Genomic DNA, 18,352 nt, shown 5'->3' on the forward strand with positions numbered 1-18,352 from the left:
GGTCAGACTATGGGCACGTTTCCACAGAGTCCTGCTGTTGATTATTTGAATTTATTTGCCCATGCCTTTTGTGTTCCTAGGATGTTTATCATCTTTTTTTTTTTTTTTTTTTTTGAGACGGAGTCTCGCTGTGCTCCCAGGCTGGAGTGCAGTGGCGTGATCTCGGCTCACTGCAAGCTCCGCCTCCCGGGTTCATGCCATTCTCCCGCCTCAGCCTCCCAAGTAGCTGAGACTACAGGCGCCCGCCACCACGCCCAGCTAGTGTTTTGTATTTTTAGTAGAGACGGGGTTTCACCATGTTAGCCAGGATAGTCTCGATCTCCTGACCTCGTGATCCACCCGCCTCGGCCTCCCAAAGTGCTGGGATTACAGGCTTGAGCCACCGCGCCCGGCCGGATGTTTATCATCTTTCACCTAGTGAATCCGTACTTAACCTTAAAAAGCCCTCTCAGGTGTCACTGATAGGAAGTCCTTGGCTCACCCAAGGCCAGCCTAATTAAAAGACTCCCATAGTATCCAAGCACACATTTATCATTACTTAACACCTTGCATTGCTATAGCTGATTTTCTTGTCCCTCACTGGACCGTGAGCTTATTTCTGATTTTATTTCAGGACACAGAGTGAACACTAAGTAAATGTGTAAGTAAAAGAATAAAGCAATTAGTCAATTAATGATTGGTAATATCTCTAAGAAAATGTCATCCTTACTTCTCTAACTCTGGACTGGTTGTGTCTCTACACACCAACATTAGATTTTAGATCCAGTACTACATTTAATGGATTTTTCAAGGCCAAAGTATTCTAAGCAAATGAGAGAAGGGGAGTATTTTATTTCTCTTCATCTCCTCCATCTTCTTTTCTTCCTCTCCTCTTTCTTCTTCTTTGAAATATCTATTAACATTTCCACTCCAGTTTTTCATGAACACTGGCATGTCAGAGGGAAACTATCTTTATGTTTAAATCCAGAAAGCAACCGTTTGGGAGACCCTCATTATTATTTTTAAAATCATTTAAACAGCTAGAGTTGTTGGAACAAATTTTGTCATCTTGCCAGTTGTCTGAATACTCTGGGTGTCACTGTGTGGCACCACGTGTGAAATAATAAATCAAGAAGAGGGCCTTATCAGTGTTGGGGAAAGTGATGAAGAAAGCTGTTGGATGGAAATAAAAGATCTTTATATAGGACTGGCAGGTGGTGAATGGAGAAGGCAGGGAGTCCTGAAAGCAAGGTCTTTGCTGTGCCTTCCCTGCTCACGCCCTTGGAGAAGCCCCATAGGCATATGTAGATTTTTTAGTAGGTCCTGTGGATGCAACTTGGGTGTGTTTGTAGTACTCCCTGATGGACTCATCTTCATAACCAAGTGCATTTTTATTGTCTGCCTAAGGCCAAGAGCAGCAGGACATCTTACTGTCTTACAGCTCTTGCTGCCCCTGGAAAGGGAGGCAGAGAATTAGGGTAAGGAAGGGCTTTGCTTTACAAAAGCAGTACGGGGACAGTTTCTCTGACACACCCAGGAGGCCTAGGCAGCTTTTCCCTTTGTAAGCAAAACTGTGGCAGCCCCTCCTAGCTACAGAAGTAAAGAGTGGAACCTGATTTCAAACTGAGCCTCCCTGATGGGGGATAGGATGCTTACGGGTGCCCTCTTGGCAGGCTTGGGTGTTATAAACAAGTGTTAAAAACATTTAGAGCAAAACGTTTATTTTTAAAAGCATGAGATTTATTTTAGGAGCCATTTGAGAGTAGTTCTCTGTGTGTAAAACCTCCTGAAAACAATTTTATGTGACACTGTGGATTTATCTTTTTGAGTAATTTCCTTTGGATTTGGAAAACACAGACAGGATTTTGGAGTCCAAGAGGAAGCCAGCTACTGCAGGGATCATCTCTCCTGATTCGTTAAGGTGCTTGGGCAAAAGCCACATCAGCCAGGTCCTAGAGCTGTGGCCCATCTCCTATTTCTACCTGGGGGAGTGGGTGGGGGCCGGTGGGTGATATCAAGCAAGTGACACAGAAGTCAGGTCTTAGAATCTATGGGCCACCTCCTATTTCTACCTGAGGAATTGTGTGGGGTGTGTGGAGGGGAGAGTGAAGGGTGCTATATAAAGCAGATGGGACACCAGCAGGGGCTTCAGGGGAAAACTAAACAGATTCCTCCCTCCATCTGCTTCTGTTAGCAGTCGGTTTGCCCAAAGCCCAGTGAAGCAGTAGAAGCAAGTCAGTCCTTCCTGCAGTTGGCGGGCATTGCTGGGGAGGCGGCGGAGCACGAGGCGGTGGAGCATAAGGCAGTGGTGAGACCAGGCTCAGTAGCCTGGGTTGGCTTCCCTGTGTGCCACTTACATGCTGTGTGATTTGGACAAGCTGGGTAACCTGTGTAATCACTTGGCCTTTTCTGTAAACTGGGAGTAGTATTGATGGCCACCTTCTAGGGCTGTTAGGAAGATTAAATAAGATCACATAAGCAAAGTACTTATTGTTTTGCTTGGCCCAGAGTGAGAAATTCCAACTCCGAGTGTCCCTGGATAACTGCAGAAGTATTCAAATTGATCTCCCTTCCCTTCTTGTACCCTTATAATCTTCCCACAAGCCACCAGAATGACCTTCGAAAACATAAAGTATATGATGTCACTCTCCAAAAGCTTCCTATTGCTCTGCCCTCCTGTCCTATGCCCATGCTCCCATGCTCTAACCCATTGGATGATTTGTTTCTTGCCACTGCCATTTTTCTCCACCTGGCACACTCTGCCCTTGGTCTCTGCATGGCTCCCTCCTGAGAGAGGAGTCCGCATAGAAAAGCGCTTGCTCCATCACAGTCTATTATACCAGCCTGTTTTGTTTTCCTCATTCTCTGAAAATACCTTGTATTTGTTATTTTTTATATGTCATGTGTGTCCTACCCTACCACAATGTCGCCTCCTTTCCCTCCCTTAGAATGCAAGCCCTCTAAGGGGTTCTTGTCTTCTTTTCCACAGCTGTGTCCCCAGAACCTTGTGCAATGCTTGGCACATGGTAGGTCCTTAGTAAATTGTGGTTGAATCAATGAAAGAATGAAGATGTCTTGTCCATCCCAGCCTTTCTTCAAAGTCCAGCTCAAGACTTAACTCCACTATGAGGTCATTTCTGTCCATCTAAATCTCCAGGAATCTCTCCTGTGAATCCAGGAGGCATGTGGGATGTACGCCACTCATTTTCATCTTAGCTCATGTCAACAAATTGAGTTGGTGATGTCTCCTCCACAATTTTCACAATTCTAGAATGTGGAGAAAGAAGAAAAGCCTGCAAATTCTTTTTATGAAGCCAGCATAAAACTTGAGGGGCATTGGGGTGGGGGATAGAAAGCAGAACTATTATGTATTTAAACTGTACCTGGAAAAAACCCACAAAATTTATTAAGACCTCATTCAATTTCATCATTCAATATCATCTATTTCAGATTTTAATAAGATGAAAGAAAAACTTTATCACTTTCCACTGTTGGGAAAGGCGAAAAAAATTTTTCAGGTTCTACAGATGTGAGTACTATAATCCTCTAGCAAAGCAAAGCACGGAACAAAGTGTACCTCACAGAATGGCGATTGGGAATTGCCAAAGATAATACCTGCATCATGCGGTGCTCTTGACACTCTTCTAAATGATGGGATTGAGTGCATTTGTTTATCCGTGGCAGCTTAGAGAGCAGTTGACTCCAGCAAAACTGGCTCTCCTCTGCATTCAGCACAAATAAACTCCTCGCCTTAGCTTAACCCTTGGATGCTGGCTTTTAGATATTGTCTATTGACTATCAACTAGTGGCAGTCAGGAGCTACAATTCTTTGGTGATTCTCTGGTGGGGTGGGAGGTTCTTGTGCCACTCAAACTGCTGCGGTAAGACAAAGGCTTAGTCAGAGGACTCTGAAGGAAACTCACATTTCAAGGCCCTTTTGTTGTTGGGTGCTAATGTATTCTTCTGCTCAGAAACTGCAGAAAGGATGGGGGAAGGAGGGCATACAGAACAGAGAGTGTATGCCCCAGTTATGTCACCTCTTTACTAAGGATCATCAATCCAGTCCCTGCTAGTGAAGATATTCATTCATTCATTCAGCAACTATTGTTTTTTTCAAAGAAAAAGATCATTTTATTCTTACTCTGAGATGAATTTCTTCTATAACTTGATGATTACAAAAGTAATACATTTAAAGAATAAAACAGATGTATAAAGAAAACAAAACAAAGCACTATCACTGAAGATAATCACCATTAACATTTTGGATTCCATCTCTGTGGCTTTTCTATCCATTTGTTATCCAGACACATATACTTCCTCATTAGCTGACTCGAGTTCTAGAAAATATTTACCTCATTCTCCCAATGACTTCTCTCCCTCTCTCTTTAAAAAAAGAAAAGAAAAAAGCTTTAGTATTATGAGGTTACAGTGACGAATAAGACAACTATGATTTTTGCCCTCATGAACCTTTTCTAGTGAGTAAGATACAGGCAATCATTAAGAAGCTTTGATTTGGGAATTATTAGTCCAAAACCTTAGAAGCAGCATTTGCTTTCAACCTTGCTTTTCATGTATTCTGAAAAATTCAATTTTTATGTAGTCAAATTTATAGACCTTTTTTTCTGTATATTTTTTGGTATTCCTATCATGGTTTAGGAGTCGTCTTCTCCTTCCAAAATATACACAAATATGTACCTGTTTTCTTCTAGTAATATTATGGTTTATCTAAATCTTCCGTACATTTAGGAATTCATTTTGGTGTAGAAGTGAGATTCTAGTATAGAACGTAGCTTTTTTTCATGGACATAAAATGATACATTTATCACAAACTAAATTCTCATAAATATCTTTGGGTTTATTTCTGGACTTCATTATGCTCAAAATATTGGTCTGTTTATTGTTGCAACACAATATTTATGTTACTTTTGTACATCTTGTTGGTAAATATCCCTTTTTTACTCACATGTTTTTTATTCACTGGGTACAAGATTTTGCAAACCACTTTCTTCTCTTGAGACATTGTAAAATTTATTAAATGGCTGCATAATATTTCATTGAATGGACCTTACTTAAGTAATATTCTTGTCAAACATACACAATTTGAATTTAACCGTAAGATAATAGGCAAACTAAAACTGAGGGACATTTTATAAACAACTAGCCTGTACTCTTTGATATGACATGATAACCCAATGCATTATGCTATTCTGGATTAGATTCAGGACTGGAAAAAGAAGACTATAAATGCTTACTACCTGGATGATGGGATCCATACTTTCAGTCTCAGCATCATGCAATATACCTATGGAATAAACTTGCACATGAACCCTTTATTTCTAAAATCAAAGTTGAAAAAAAAAATTTTTGCTGAATACTGAGGCTTAAACCAAAACAGAAAATATTTCACTTTGTTTTTCATTTTTTTGTATTAAAATACTTATGGTCATCAAAAGACGCTAAAACTATTGGGTAAAAATTTGATGAGAAACAGTATGTATGTAGAATCTCAAAGTGTCTCCCCACAAATTACAAAAGGAAAGCTTTTACAGTGAGGAGAGCTGGCAGACAGTACTTTAACCAAGGAATCAACATTAACATCAGTCATAACAGGACATTATTATCCTCCTGGTGTAAGGCACTGAGAAGTCAGTAAGAAACTAGTACATGTATTTTCATTTTGTAAACCAAGGAAAAGGACAGAACTATTTTGTTACCTGTTGGCAGGTCTAAAAAAAATGTGAAACAAGATATTGAACTTCTTGTTGAACTGAACTGGAAATAATTTGGCCAACCAACAAAACTGCCATCCATCCTTCCATCCATCCACCCATTGAATAAATGTTTACTTTGGACCTCTTCCATGCTATTGATCCTTGTGTATACAGTAAGAAAGACACAGTCCCTGACCTTAAAGATTTGTCAATGTTTTTAACTATTGGCCATACTGAAATCTTCATGGTTCTCAAGATTTTCAATTTGCCTTTGCAGCTCAGGGAGCCAATGGTACTCTGGAGAACCCAGCCCTGGACACAAGTCTGTTGGAGGAATTCTTGGGCAATGACTTTGATTTGGGGGCCTTGTAAGTAATGGGAGCACTGCTCTCTAGTTGATGTTTAAAATATTATGAAATGATTAAATGAGCTAAGAAGTGTTCCCTCCTCTTCTGTTTTCCAAAAGAACTTGGGTAGAGTTGATGTTATTATGTCTATGGATCTTTGACAAATATCACCAGTGCAGAATTTTCTTTGTGAGAAATTCCACTCATTCCTCACCTCCACCTGCAAATTCAGTATATTTAATAGATGTGGAGCTATTCGGGTTATCTATTGATAGTAATCAGCTTAGGCAGTTTGTGTCTTTCAATGAATTTGTCCATTTCAACTAAGTTGTCAAATTCATCAGCATAAAATTCTTCATATTCCCTCATACTTTTAATGTCTGTAGGATCTATAGTGATGATTCATTTGTTGTTCTTGATGCCAGCAACTTGTGTCTTTTTTTTTCTTGGTTAATCTGGCATGACGTTTATCAGTTTTCTTAATCTCTCGAAGTACTAGCTTTTGGTTAAAGTTAAATTCTTATTTTTTTGTTTTCTATTTCATTGATTTCTGCTCTTATTTTCTGGTGTTAACATAGGCACTCTAGCCTTTCTTATTTTTAATTTACATCTACTAAAGTTCAAATTTTTGTATAAATTTCTATGAGTTTTGACAGGTTCATAGTAATATAACCACTTTATCATAACACACAACACTGAAAAATTTCCCTATGCTGTTCATTTGTGGTCAGACTCACCATCTACCCTGATCCCTGGTAACCACTGGTCTGTTTTTTGTTCCTATGGTTTTGATTTATTTCAGAATGTGACATAAAGGAAATCATACAGTATATAACACTTTGAGTCTGCCTTCTTTCATTTAGCATAATGTCTTTGATCAATATTTTATTCCTTTTTTTATTACAGAGAAAGATATCTTTAAGTGGTTACAACAGTTTGTTTAGCCATTTATCTGTTCAAGGACATTTGAATTATTTCCAGTTTTGGCAATTATAAATCATGCTTCTATAAATATTTATGTATGTGTTTTTGTGTGCTCAGTCTTTAAATTTCTCTATGATAAGTACTTAGGATAAGAACTGCTATATCATGTTGTAAGTGTAAGCTTAACTGTAGAAATATCCACATTTTGTAGAATGGTGGTACCACTTTGTGTAGCAATGCATGAGATATCCAATTGCTTCTCTTTATTGCCAGTTCTTGGGTATTATGAGTTTAAAATTGTTTTTATTGTAGCATTCTAATTGGTTTGTAGTGATATATCGTGTATTGATGTGCATTTTTCTAATAACTAATGATGTTGAACATCATTTCATGTACTAGTTCACCATTTATACATTTTATTTGGTGAAGCGTTAATTCACATCTTTTGTCCATTTTTAAAAATTGGGGTTGTTTTCTTTAAGTTTAGAAAAATTTTTAGATATTCTGGATATAAAAACTTTGTTAGGTGTGTTATTCATGAATATTTTCTCCAAGTTTGTCACTTATGTTTTTATTATCTTAACAGTGTTTTTCTCAGAACAAAAGTTTTAATTTTGATGATGTCCAATTTATTGAATTTTTCTTATATGGCTTATGGTTTATAGCTAAGAAATATAGACTTTACCTAATCCAAATTCCCAAAGATTTTCTTTTAAAAGTTTTAGAGTTTTGCATTTAGGTCTGTGATCCATTTTGAATTTTTTTTTTTTTTTGTATAAGGCTTGAGATATAGATTGATATTAGTTTCTTTGTGTATGGATGTCCAATTATCCCAGAATATTTGTTGAATAACTTTCTTTCATTAAATTGCCTTTGCACAGTTGTAAAAAAATCAATTGACAAAAATTATGTGGGTCTATTTCTAGACTCTTTATTCCTTTACATGATCTATGTGCCTATCATTTTGCCAACACAACATTATCTTGATTACTATATATGATCTTTATTACTGTACACAGGCAATTTATCATAAGCCTTAAAATCATATAGTGTAAGTCCTCTGAATTTTTCTTCTGTTTCAATATTGTCTTGGCTATTCTAGTTTCTTTGACTTCCCACATAAATACTAGAATTAGCTTGTCAATATTTAAACAATTCGTCTGTGATTTTGATTAAATTTTTATCAAACCTAGTGATCTATCCAAGAAGACTTGACATTCTAATAAAATTGAGCCTTCCAATCTATGAACATGGTATATCTCTCTATTTATTGAGGGCTTCTTTGATTTCTTTCATCAGTGTTATATAGTTTTCAACATAAAAATACTGCACATATTTTCCTAAATATTTCATGTTCTTCTTTGAACATCATGTTTTTTTCAATTTTTAGTTCCAATTATTCACCATTAGTATATAGAAATATTGATTTTCATATATTGGGCTTACAGTCTTAAGTCATGTATTAGTTCTAATAACTTTTTAAAATATGTATTTCTTGGGATTTTCTATGTTGACAGTCATGTTATCTGCAAATTGAGACAGTTGTATGTCTTTCTTTTCAAACTGTATATCTTTTGACACTTTCTTGCCTTACTGAACTAGGTAAGACCCAGCTATAGTATTGAATAAAGAAGTAGTGAGACTAGACATATTTGCCTTGTCCCTGACCTTGGAGAGGAAGCATTTAGTTTTTATCATTAAGTGTAATGTTAGTGATACATTTTTTTAACCATGTCCTTTATTTGCTTAAGGAGCTTCTCTTCCACTGTTAGTTTGCTGATAATTTTTATTATAAATGGATGTTTAATTTTGTCAATTTTTTGTGTATTTATTAATTATATGTTTTTTTCTTCCCATCTGTTAATATAATGGATTACTTCACTTAGTTTTTGACTAATGAACTGCCCTGTATTCCTGAAATAAACCTCATTTAATTGTGATATGTTATCTTTTGATATAATGCTGGATTCAATTTGGTAAAATTTTGTTGAGCATTTTGCATCTATGTTTATAAGAATATTGATCTGCAGTTTTGTTTTTTTATATATTATTTTTTCTGGGTTTAGTATCACAGCAACTATACCCTTTTAAAATTCCATTGGAAATGTTTCCCTCACTTAAATTCTCTGGATGAGGTAGTATAGAATTGGCTTTATTTCTTGCTTAAATTTTGGTGGAATTAATCAGCAAAATAATCTGTTCCTTTGCTTTGTTGGAGGGTCTTAAATATAAATTTAATTTATTTAGTAGATTCAGGGCTATTTATGGTATCTCATTCTACTTAAGTGAGTTAGTTTGTTTTACTTTTTTCTCAAGGAATTGATCAATGTTATCTGAGTTGTTAAATTTATGGCCATAGAGTTATTCATAGTATTTTTTATTAACCTTTTAATCTCTGAAGAGTCTGTAGTGATATTCCCTCTTTTGTTCTTCATATTGGTAGTTTGTGTCTTTTTTCTTTTATCTTTAATCAATCTGGACATTTATCAGTTTTGTTGATTCATTCAAATAAGTAGCTTTTGATGTCATTGATTTTCTCTATTGTGTTAGTTTTCAATTTCACTGACTTCTACTCTTATCTTTATTATTTTGTTCCTTATGCTTAATTTGGGTTTAGTTTGCTCTTATTTTTCCAGGTCTTTAGCGTGGAAATGGAGTTTGTGATTTGAGGTTATTCTTTGTTTTCTGATTTAAGCATTCAATGCTATACATTTCCCTCTCTATGTGGCTTTAGCTGCCTCACTCAGTTTTTGATATACTATATATATATATATTTTTCCAGTTCAAAATACTTTCAAAATTTCTTTTGAGAAATTTTATTTGACTTTCTTTGACTCATGGGTTGCTGGAACTACATTTCCAAATGTTTGGAAATTTTCCATATGTTTTTCTGTGACTGGTTTCTAGTTTAATACCATTATGAACAGAGAACATCCTTTGTATGATTTCAAATTTTGTTAAGGTTTGCTTTATGATCCAGAATATGATCTATCTTGGTGAATGTTACATATGCACTTGAAAGAATACTCACTGTGCTGTTGTTGGATAGTATTCTATAAATATCAGTTAGGTCAAGTTGGTTGACATTCTTGTTCAGGTCCTCTATATCCTTGCTGATTGCTTTCTACTTACTTTATCTATGACAATGACAGAAATGTTGACGTCTTCAAGTGTGATTGTGGATGTTTCTACTTCTCCTTCAGTTCTATTGGATTTTGCGAAAGCAAAATTGTATTGAATTGAAAAGTTATGTGATTAAATGTGAACACATTTAGTATTGTTTTGTCTTTCTGGTAAACGTAATCTTTTAGCAGAGTGATGTTCCTTTTTATCTCCTTTTTCTTATTCTGAAATCTATTTGGTCTGATATTAATCCAGCCACTCCAGCTCTCTTTTTTTTTCTTTTATTCAACTTTTATTTTAAGTTCAGAGGTACATACGTAGGATGAGCAGGCTTGTTACATAGGTAAACGTGGGCCTAGGTGGTTTGCTGCAAGGATCATCCCATCACCTAGGTATTCAGCCCAGCATCCATTAGCTATTCTTCCCGATGATCTCCAGCTGCCCCCCACACCTGGGCCCCCCAACAGGCTCCAGTGTATGTTGTTCCCCCTTGTGTTCATGTCTTCTTATAATTCAGCTCCCACTTATAAGTGAGAACATGTGGTGTTTGGTTTTCCATTTCTGCCTTAGTTGGCTGTGGATAATGACTTCCAACTCCATCTGTGTCCCTGCAAAGGACATGATCTCATTCCTTTTATGGCTGTATAGTATTCCATGGTGTATCTTACCACACTTTCTTTATCCATTCTATCATTGATGGACATTTAGGTTGATTCCATGTTTTTGCTATTGTGAATAGTTTCGGCTCTCTTTTGGTTAGTATTTGTGCTATATATTTTTGCCATCCTTTAATTTTAACCTATATATGTCATAAAATTTAAATTAGTTTTGTTTTATTCAGCATATCATTGGGTATTTTTCCCTATCTAATTGGACAATTTCTGTTTCAACTTAGACAATTTATATTTAAATTAATTATTGATATGTTTGGATTTGAGTCTCTCTTTTTCTTTTTAAAAACGTCCATCCCCTCTGCTTTGTGTACTTCTTTTCCCCCTTTCCTGCCCTCTTTTAAATTGTGTGAAGATTTTTAGTATTCTATCTTAATATATTAATTGCCTTTTAGACTCTTTACATGGATTTATTTTCAGAGGTAACTCGAGGGAAAACAATCTACATACCTAACCTCTTGCAGTCAGTTTAAAGATATTTTACCACTTCATATGAAAAGTAGAATGCTTATAGCCATAAAAGTCCCCTTTCTCTTTTATATTGTAGCTATCATGTGTATTGCATCTATATATATTCAAAACTCTATGAGACAATGCTATAATCTTTGGTTTCAACGTTCATATATATGTTGAGGAACTTAAGAAGAGAAAAAATAGGCTATTATATTGACACAAGCATTTACCATTTCTGTTGTTCTCCTTCATTTGGAAAGTTCCACAATTCTTTCTGGTATCATTCTTCTTCAACCTTAGGAAATCCCTTTAGAATTTCATTTAGAGCAGATTTGTTGGTGATAGATTTTCTTAGTTTTCCTCCACTGAATTTCAACTTCATTTTTAAAAGACTTTTTTTGCTGAATATAAAATACTTGGTCATTAGGGTTTTTTCCTTCCACAGCATTTAAAAAATGTTGACCCACTGCCTTCTAGCCTCCATGGTTTCTGATGAAAAATAAAAAGCTATTTGAATCATTGTTCCCTTGTATGTAATATATCATTCTTCTCCATCTGCAAGATATTTTCTTTATCTTTGATATTCAGCAGTTTGATTATATGTTTCTAGGTATGAGCCTTTTTTTATATTATACTGTTTGGGATTTGATCAAATTTGAATCTGTAAGTGTATAGTTTTTACCACATCTGCGAAATTTGTAGCCTTTTTTTTTTTTTTTTTTTTTTTTGAGGCAGAGTCTCGCTCTGTCACCCAGGCTGGAGTGCAGTGGCACGCTCTCAGCTCACTGCAAGCTCCGCCTCCCAGGTTCACGCCATTCTCCTGCCTCAGTTTCCTGAGTAGCTGGGACTACAGGCACCCGCCACCATGCCTGGCTAATTTTTTGTATTTTTAGTAGAGTTGGGGTTTCACCGTGTTAGCCAGGATGGTTTCAATCTCCTGACCTGGTGATCCGCCTGCCTCGGCCTCCCAAAGTGCTGGGATTGCAGGCATGAGCCACCTCACCCAACCTGCCATTGTTTTTTTTTAACATTTATTTTTCTTTACCAATGTCTTTCTTTTTCCCTTTTAGAACTCCAAAAATGCAAATGTTAGCCCTTTGATAGTTTGCACAGGTCACTGAGGCTCAGTTCATTTTTTTTCAATATTTTTTCTCTCTGTTGCTTAAATTGGATAAGTTCTATTGATTTGACTCCAAGTTCACTGGCCCTCCACTGTCACTGTCATCTCCATTCTGTTATTGAGCCCACGTCAGCATACCTGCAAATGCCCCTGCCCTCCTAAGACAGAGAGTGAAACCAGGCCTGAATCTTCAATAGTAATGGAGAAACCTGTATGCGTATACTTCTGGTACCTGGCTCTTATTATTCTCTGCCAACAGAAACTTCCTTGGCAACAAATTGTGGGAAGAAGTTGAATTCAACATTTTTGAAGGAAGTTACACACACACACACACACACACACACACACACACACAGCTAGTAGGTTGCCAAATGTCTGAGCCCACACTCTGAGCTGGCTGTTCTGTTCTAGGCACTGCATGGGCTGAACTCAGATACTAATTGCCCCTGTGCCTGCCTTCACATTCCTTTCACTACATCGCAGTAACTTGTATGAATTGTGGACCATGGATATATCCTTTTCTCTGACCTGGAAGCAACCTGCCAAAAGTTGTATAGTCTCTCTCCTCTAAGTGTCTTCTCCTTAAGTGAAGGTTCCACTGATTCTACCTGGGTTCTGTGTAATCATCTAGACTACTTTTTATAACTAATAGAAAGACCTTTAGCTGTTTAGAGGGAAAAGTGAACAAAGGTCTTCATCGAAGAGCTGTCTTTTATAGGGATGGAAATGTATGATACCATTCCTTGTCCACCATAATGGTCACAACCAATGCTCCTATAACAAAAGACAGGCTAACAAGAGAAAAGCATAAAAAATTTACTTAAAGTTTTATGTGATGCAGGAGTGTTCAGAAATGAAATGCAGAGACTCGGGGAAAACTATTTTTATTTTTATGCTTGGGTTCAATGAGGAATGAACAGCTGTGTAGAAATGTAAGTGGACAAAAGGGTGTGATCTAATGGTAACAGACTGAGGGAGGAAACCCAGCAGGGTCTGTTCAGATTTTTCTTGGCTTCTCTGTGTAGCATTGCTTCTTCCAAGCTGTGGGGTAGGGTCTCTTTGGAATGAGAGTCCCTTTGGAATGAGATGGAAGGGAGACAGTGACTTTTCTGGGTTTTATGGCTCACTTTACGGGGAGGAGTTCTAGTATCTATGAACCATCTTAGGGAAGAAGAATTATGGTTTCTGTGATTTGCTTTGAGGGAGAAAAGGGCATGAGAGGCAGGAGGACAGGGGAAGGTCAGAGATACCTTGCTTCTGAGGTCCTTCCAGTCTCCTTCATTTCAAAGTACTTAGCATGCCAAGGCACCGTACTTTGGGGTATTGTGTTCTGAGCTACCTGGGAGGTCCGAAATCTGCCTTATATTTTAGTGTCCATGAAAATAATGGTCTTTCCTACCAGACCAGAAATATTTGCCTATAGGCTTCCCCCTTGCTATTGAGATTCAGGACCGGTTTGCCCAGGAGGCTTCACTCTCTACCTTTGAGGCGGGTGATGGGGCTTGCAGGTGAGGTAGAAGAGGAAGTTACTATTGTTGAGTATTTACTAAGTGTTGGGCATTCTTTGCCCTTCATATATTCACTTATTTAATTACATATTTGATGTAATACATCTCGTTCTCTAAACTCTTCCAAATAGGTATATTATTTATGTTTTACAGATGAAGAGGATAAGGTGCAGAGAGGTTAAGTAACTCTCCATAGGTCAAGACGCGGCAAAGCTGAGATAAAAATCTGCCTGGCTCTAGAAACACGCCTTTTCTTCCACATGAAGCTTTTAGATTAATTGATATTTTAAAAGAATGTGAATCTCAGGGAAGTACATGAAATGTGTCTAAAATTATCTACCAAATGGTGTGACTCAGAGTAGATCTGAGCCATAGTTCATAAAGATTGTCAGAGTTCACATTCATTAAAGGAGAGCCCTATGATCAGATAACCTGTCATTACTTGATTAAAAAAATGCTCAGATGCTTGCAATTAAGTGGAACTGCAATAAAATCTGAGTGAGAACAAGCAGAAACATGGCTATTCCATGACCACAGGGACATTGGGCTAGTTCAATGATCATTAGAACTGTACAACCTGTTCAAATACTCCAAGTTTTAAGTATTTCTAAATACCGAAGGTCTTCATGCAGGTTAGTTTCATTTCATAGTTTCATATCACAACAGCACTGGTATGTAGGGTTTTTTGTTTTTGTTTTTGCCTGGATACTAGAGGTGGGATTCAGACCTGGGTTTGCTACCAATCATGTTACTTCCCCTCTACCATGTTGCCTACAATGTGTGTCTTCTAAAGATATCAGTGGCAACCCTTTATCTCAAAAATCTAAGAGACCATTGGGCTGCAGATTTCTGAGAGCTAGTTTAAATCTCATAGGCAGATTTTCAGATCTTAAATATATTAAAACATTGAATTATTGGCCTTGTGAAAAAGGAACAAATGCTCTATGAAAAACTTGTCCTATTAGATGCTGTGAGGAAAAAAAGTTCCATGGTCAATAAATTAGCTTGTGACTCACTGGCTTAAACTAAATTACATAAGTGTTTTTACTGCAGGACTTCTCAGTGCCTTTGATGTGCTAATGTGCAACTAGGGAAGAGCAATGGAATGAAGGGTTCCTCAAACTTATTTGGCCATGGGCCCCATTTGGGACGTATTATTCATGTATGAGCATGTATAAGGCATGTATGCAGAGCTGAGGCCAGTCCTGTCAACATGTGAAGGTTTCTGTAAATTGCCCTTAACTCTTTATTTCCTTACGGTAGAGTCTGGGATAGCTGTCTGCTTAGGAGGAGCAGGCTAAGGTCCTCTCTGATTTCCTGGGTTAGCCAGCCAGTTACCCACTTGGTACACAGTTGAGCTACGGTGGTGAGACATACTAGGAAATGTCCAGGTATGCAATGCTGCTTTGAGAGAGGGAGATTGGAGAGACTTAGGGGAGGCATAAAACCCTGAAATTGCAATGAAAAAGGAAAACAAGCATTATATGTATATGTGTGTAGAGAAGGCAAGGCTCTAGAAAAGAGACTAGTAAATCTTCAAGACAGACTAAATTAATGCAGTTTGGTTTGAGTCAGTGTGCTTAGTAGGGGTAGATATAATGAACTTTAGGCTTTGAGATCTGGTATAGGGGTAGGAGGGAACTAGCTGAGGACACTGGTGTTTGAATAGGGGACGTTACAGGAGGGGAAACAGACGTGTTAGATCTGTGAAGGAATCAACTGCAGGTTTCATTTTGTTTCATTCTAATGTTAGAGCTTAAGCATCTAATATTATGGGTTTAACTTAGGACTTGGCTTATTGGGTTTGGATGGCAAATGAATTAGGAGTCCGTTACCAGCTGCATGTCTTGGTTCTACCATCACTCTCGTGGGGCTGATAAGCTGTACTGTGATACTGCAAAAGGGAGTGAGAGAGTACGTGCAGTTCTGTGAGAAGAGCTTGTTAAAAACTGTTTGAGTTCGGTGACTGGTTTGACTTCTGAGTTCAAACTGATAGAATAAGAGAAAGCCTGAAGAAGAAGACTGGGCTAAAACGTTATCTGATACTCCTTGATTCTAAGGATATCTGTGCAAGATGAAATGACTCATACTGTATTTAAAATACCCTGTTATTTAGAGGATAACCACTGGTGGTAGACCATCTGACTCCAGCTTGACTAACTGTCAGATGAATAATCATGAGTGAATTATTTAACCTCATCAAGCCTCGGTTTCTTTTTTCTTTTTTCTTTTTTCTTTTTTTTTTGAGACGGAGTCTCGCTCTGTCGCCCAGTCTGGAGTGCAGTGGCGCGATCTCGGCTCACTGCAACCTCCACCTGCCAGGTTCCAGCAATTCTCCTGCCTCAGCCTCTCAAGTAGCTGGGATTACAGGTGTGTGTCACCATGTCCGGCTAAATTTTTGTATTCTTTTTAGGAGAGACGGGGTTTCACCATGCTGGCCAGGCTGATCTCAAACTCCTGACCTTGTGATCCACCTGCCTCGGCCTCCCAAAGTGCTGGGATTACAGGCGTGAGCCACCGTGCCCGGTCAAGCCTCGGTTTTATTGCCTGAGGATTAAGGACAATGATGGTGCGTTTTCATATGAGAGTCGTGGAGGTTAAATGAGACACACATGCAAAGGGTTAGCATGGTGCCTGGCTCAGGGTAGGTTCTCAAAAAAGTATCTCTATATCTAAAGCAGCAGAGGAGGGGTGTGAAAGGGTCAGATCATTGCAGTCTGCCAGCACAGAGCTGGAGGGGAGGAGTGGCAGGCATCTTATTTGCCTTGTTTTTGACTGCCCTATCATGAAATGATTTTCTTGGGCAACTATACTCATTGACAACATTTCTTCCAAAACTCTTTCCTGTATCAACTTCTAGATGGTGGCTACAAACCCTAACTGACCTTGATCAAGTATTTATTGAGTGCCTGTCACAATCTCCCCACTGGAGCACTATGGAGTGCACATGCACACACACATGCACAGCATGCACACACGTGCACACATATGCACTCACACACACACTTGCACAGTACACAGTACACATGCAAATATGTGCACTCACACACGTGCACACACATGCACTCGCACACACACACAGTTGCATAGTGCACACGCATGCACACATGTGCACTCACACACGTGCACACACATGCACTCACACATGTACTCACATGTGCACACACACGTGTACTCACACGTACACACAGATATGCACTCACACATGCCCACACATGCACTCACACATGCACACACACACAGAGTAGGAAGACATATTATTAATGTGAAAGTTCATATGAAAAGATAAATCATATACATGAAAAATTGGAGGAAATACTTTAAATTAAACAGCCATTTTTATAGTTGGAGCATGGGGTAAAACAGTGAATAAAACAGATGTAATCCCTGCCAGACCAAGGGCACTGTGGCGGGAACAGTCTGCCCTGGCAGGGCACCCAGGCATTTTTCTTAGAATTGGTGATGCATGGTGATAATAAAAAGCAGACTGACTTTTTGTAGGCTTAGTACTGTTTTCAAATTGTCTACAGACAATGCATTTCCTTATTGCCTGCACCTGGGGTGAGCAATTCCCATTCCCTCATCCGTGGCACACCATTGTTGTCATGCCACTCCGGTGGGAAGAAAAAGACAATGGCTGGTCGTCTAAAGTCACTCAGTAAGATGAAGACAAATAAGAATAAGGCAAGGAGGAGAGGCTACCTTTTTAGATTGAGTGGTCAGGAAGGCTCTCTCGATATATGGATTTATATATACAGCATATTCATGGTCATATGTAGTTTAACACAATCTCTCGTATTTGTTAAGCACCAACTCTGTATTGGGCACTGCTGAGCTGAGCTCAGTGTGAGGTGCAATAGAGTGTTAGAGAACAGGCGATTGGTGTTGTGTGACGGCACCGAGGAATTCATTGGAGAAAACTAGGATTGGATGACTCAATTGTGAGTATCCCACCTAGATAGTCACATGAAGACACACCATGTATGTGTCTTGCCTAGTGCCTGGTAGAGTCATGAGCACAGTAGGCACTCAGTAAAGACTTGAGCAAGCCTGGTTGCAATATGAAAGAAATACTGGCTGCACTGAGGGCAGCATGTTTGCCATGGATGTACGTATCACCTCAACTAGCTGGAGGGCAAAGTCTATTTTGTACACCCTCTTTTGGTTCATGTAGATTCAACCCCTGGGAGACTGTTTCTCCATTCATCCTCCAAAAGACAAAAACAAGTTGTATGTCTGAGAGGAAGGGGTTTAGAAGGCAAATTATTCTATTTTTTATCAGCTGCTAAGAATCTCTTGATTTTTCCTTTTTTTTTTTTTTTTTTTTTTTTTGTGACAGACTCTTGCTCTGTCGCCCAGGCTGGAGGGCATTGTCGAGATCTTGGCTCACTGCAACCTCTGCCTCCTGGGTTCAAGGAGCACATTTGGCTAATTTTTTTTTTTTTTTTTTTTATCTTTAGTAGAGACAGGGTTTTGCCATGTTGACCAGGCTGGTCTCGAACTCCTGACCTCAGGT

The 18,352-nt window shown here is 38.2% G+C and overlaps 1 protein-coding gene across 1 annotated transcript in view; it reads left to right on the forward strand.

Moving 5' to 3' along the window:
- The window catches only part of MYRFL (myelin regulatory factor like), a 129,163-nt gene that overhangs the window by 30,442 nt on the left and 80,369 nt on the right, over positions 1-18,352 (forward strand). Inside the window, exon 4 of the mRNA XM_025402940.1 lies at positions 5,968-6,058. Coding sequence (XP_025258725.1) covers positions 5,968-6,058 — 91 coding nt within the window. The remainder of the gene's footprint in view (positions 1-5,967; positions 6,059-18,352) is intronic.

The sequence above is a fragment of the Theropithecus gelada genome, chromosome 11 (genome assembly GCF_003255815.1).
Source record: "Theropithecus gelada isolate Dixy chromosome 11, Tgel_1.0, whole genome shotgun sequence".
NCBI lineage: Eukaryota > Metazoa > Chordata > Mammalia > Primates > Cercopithecidae > Theropithecus > Theropithecus gelada.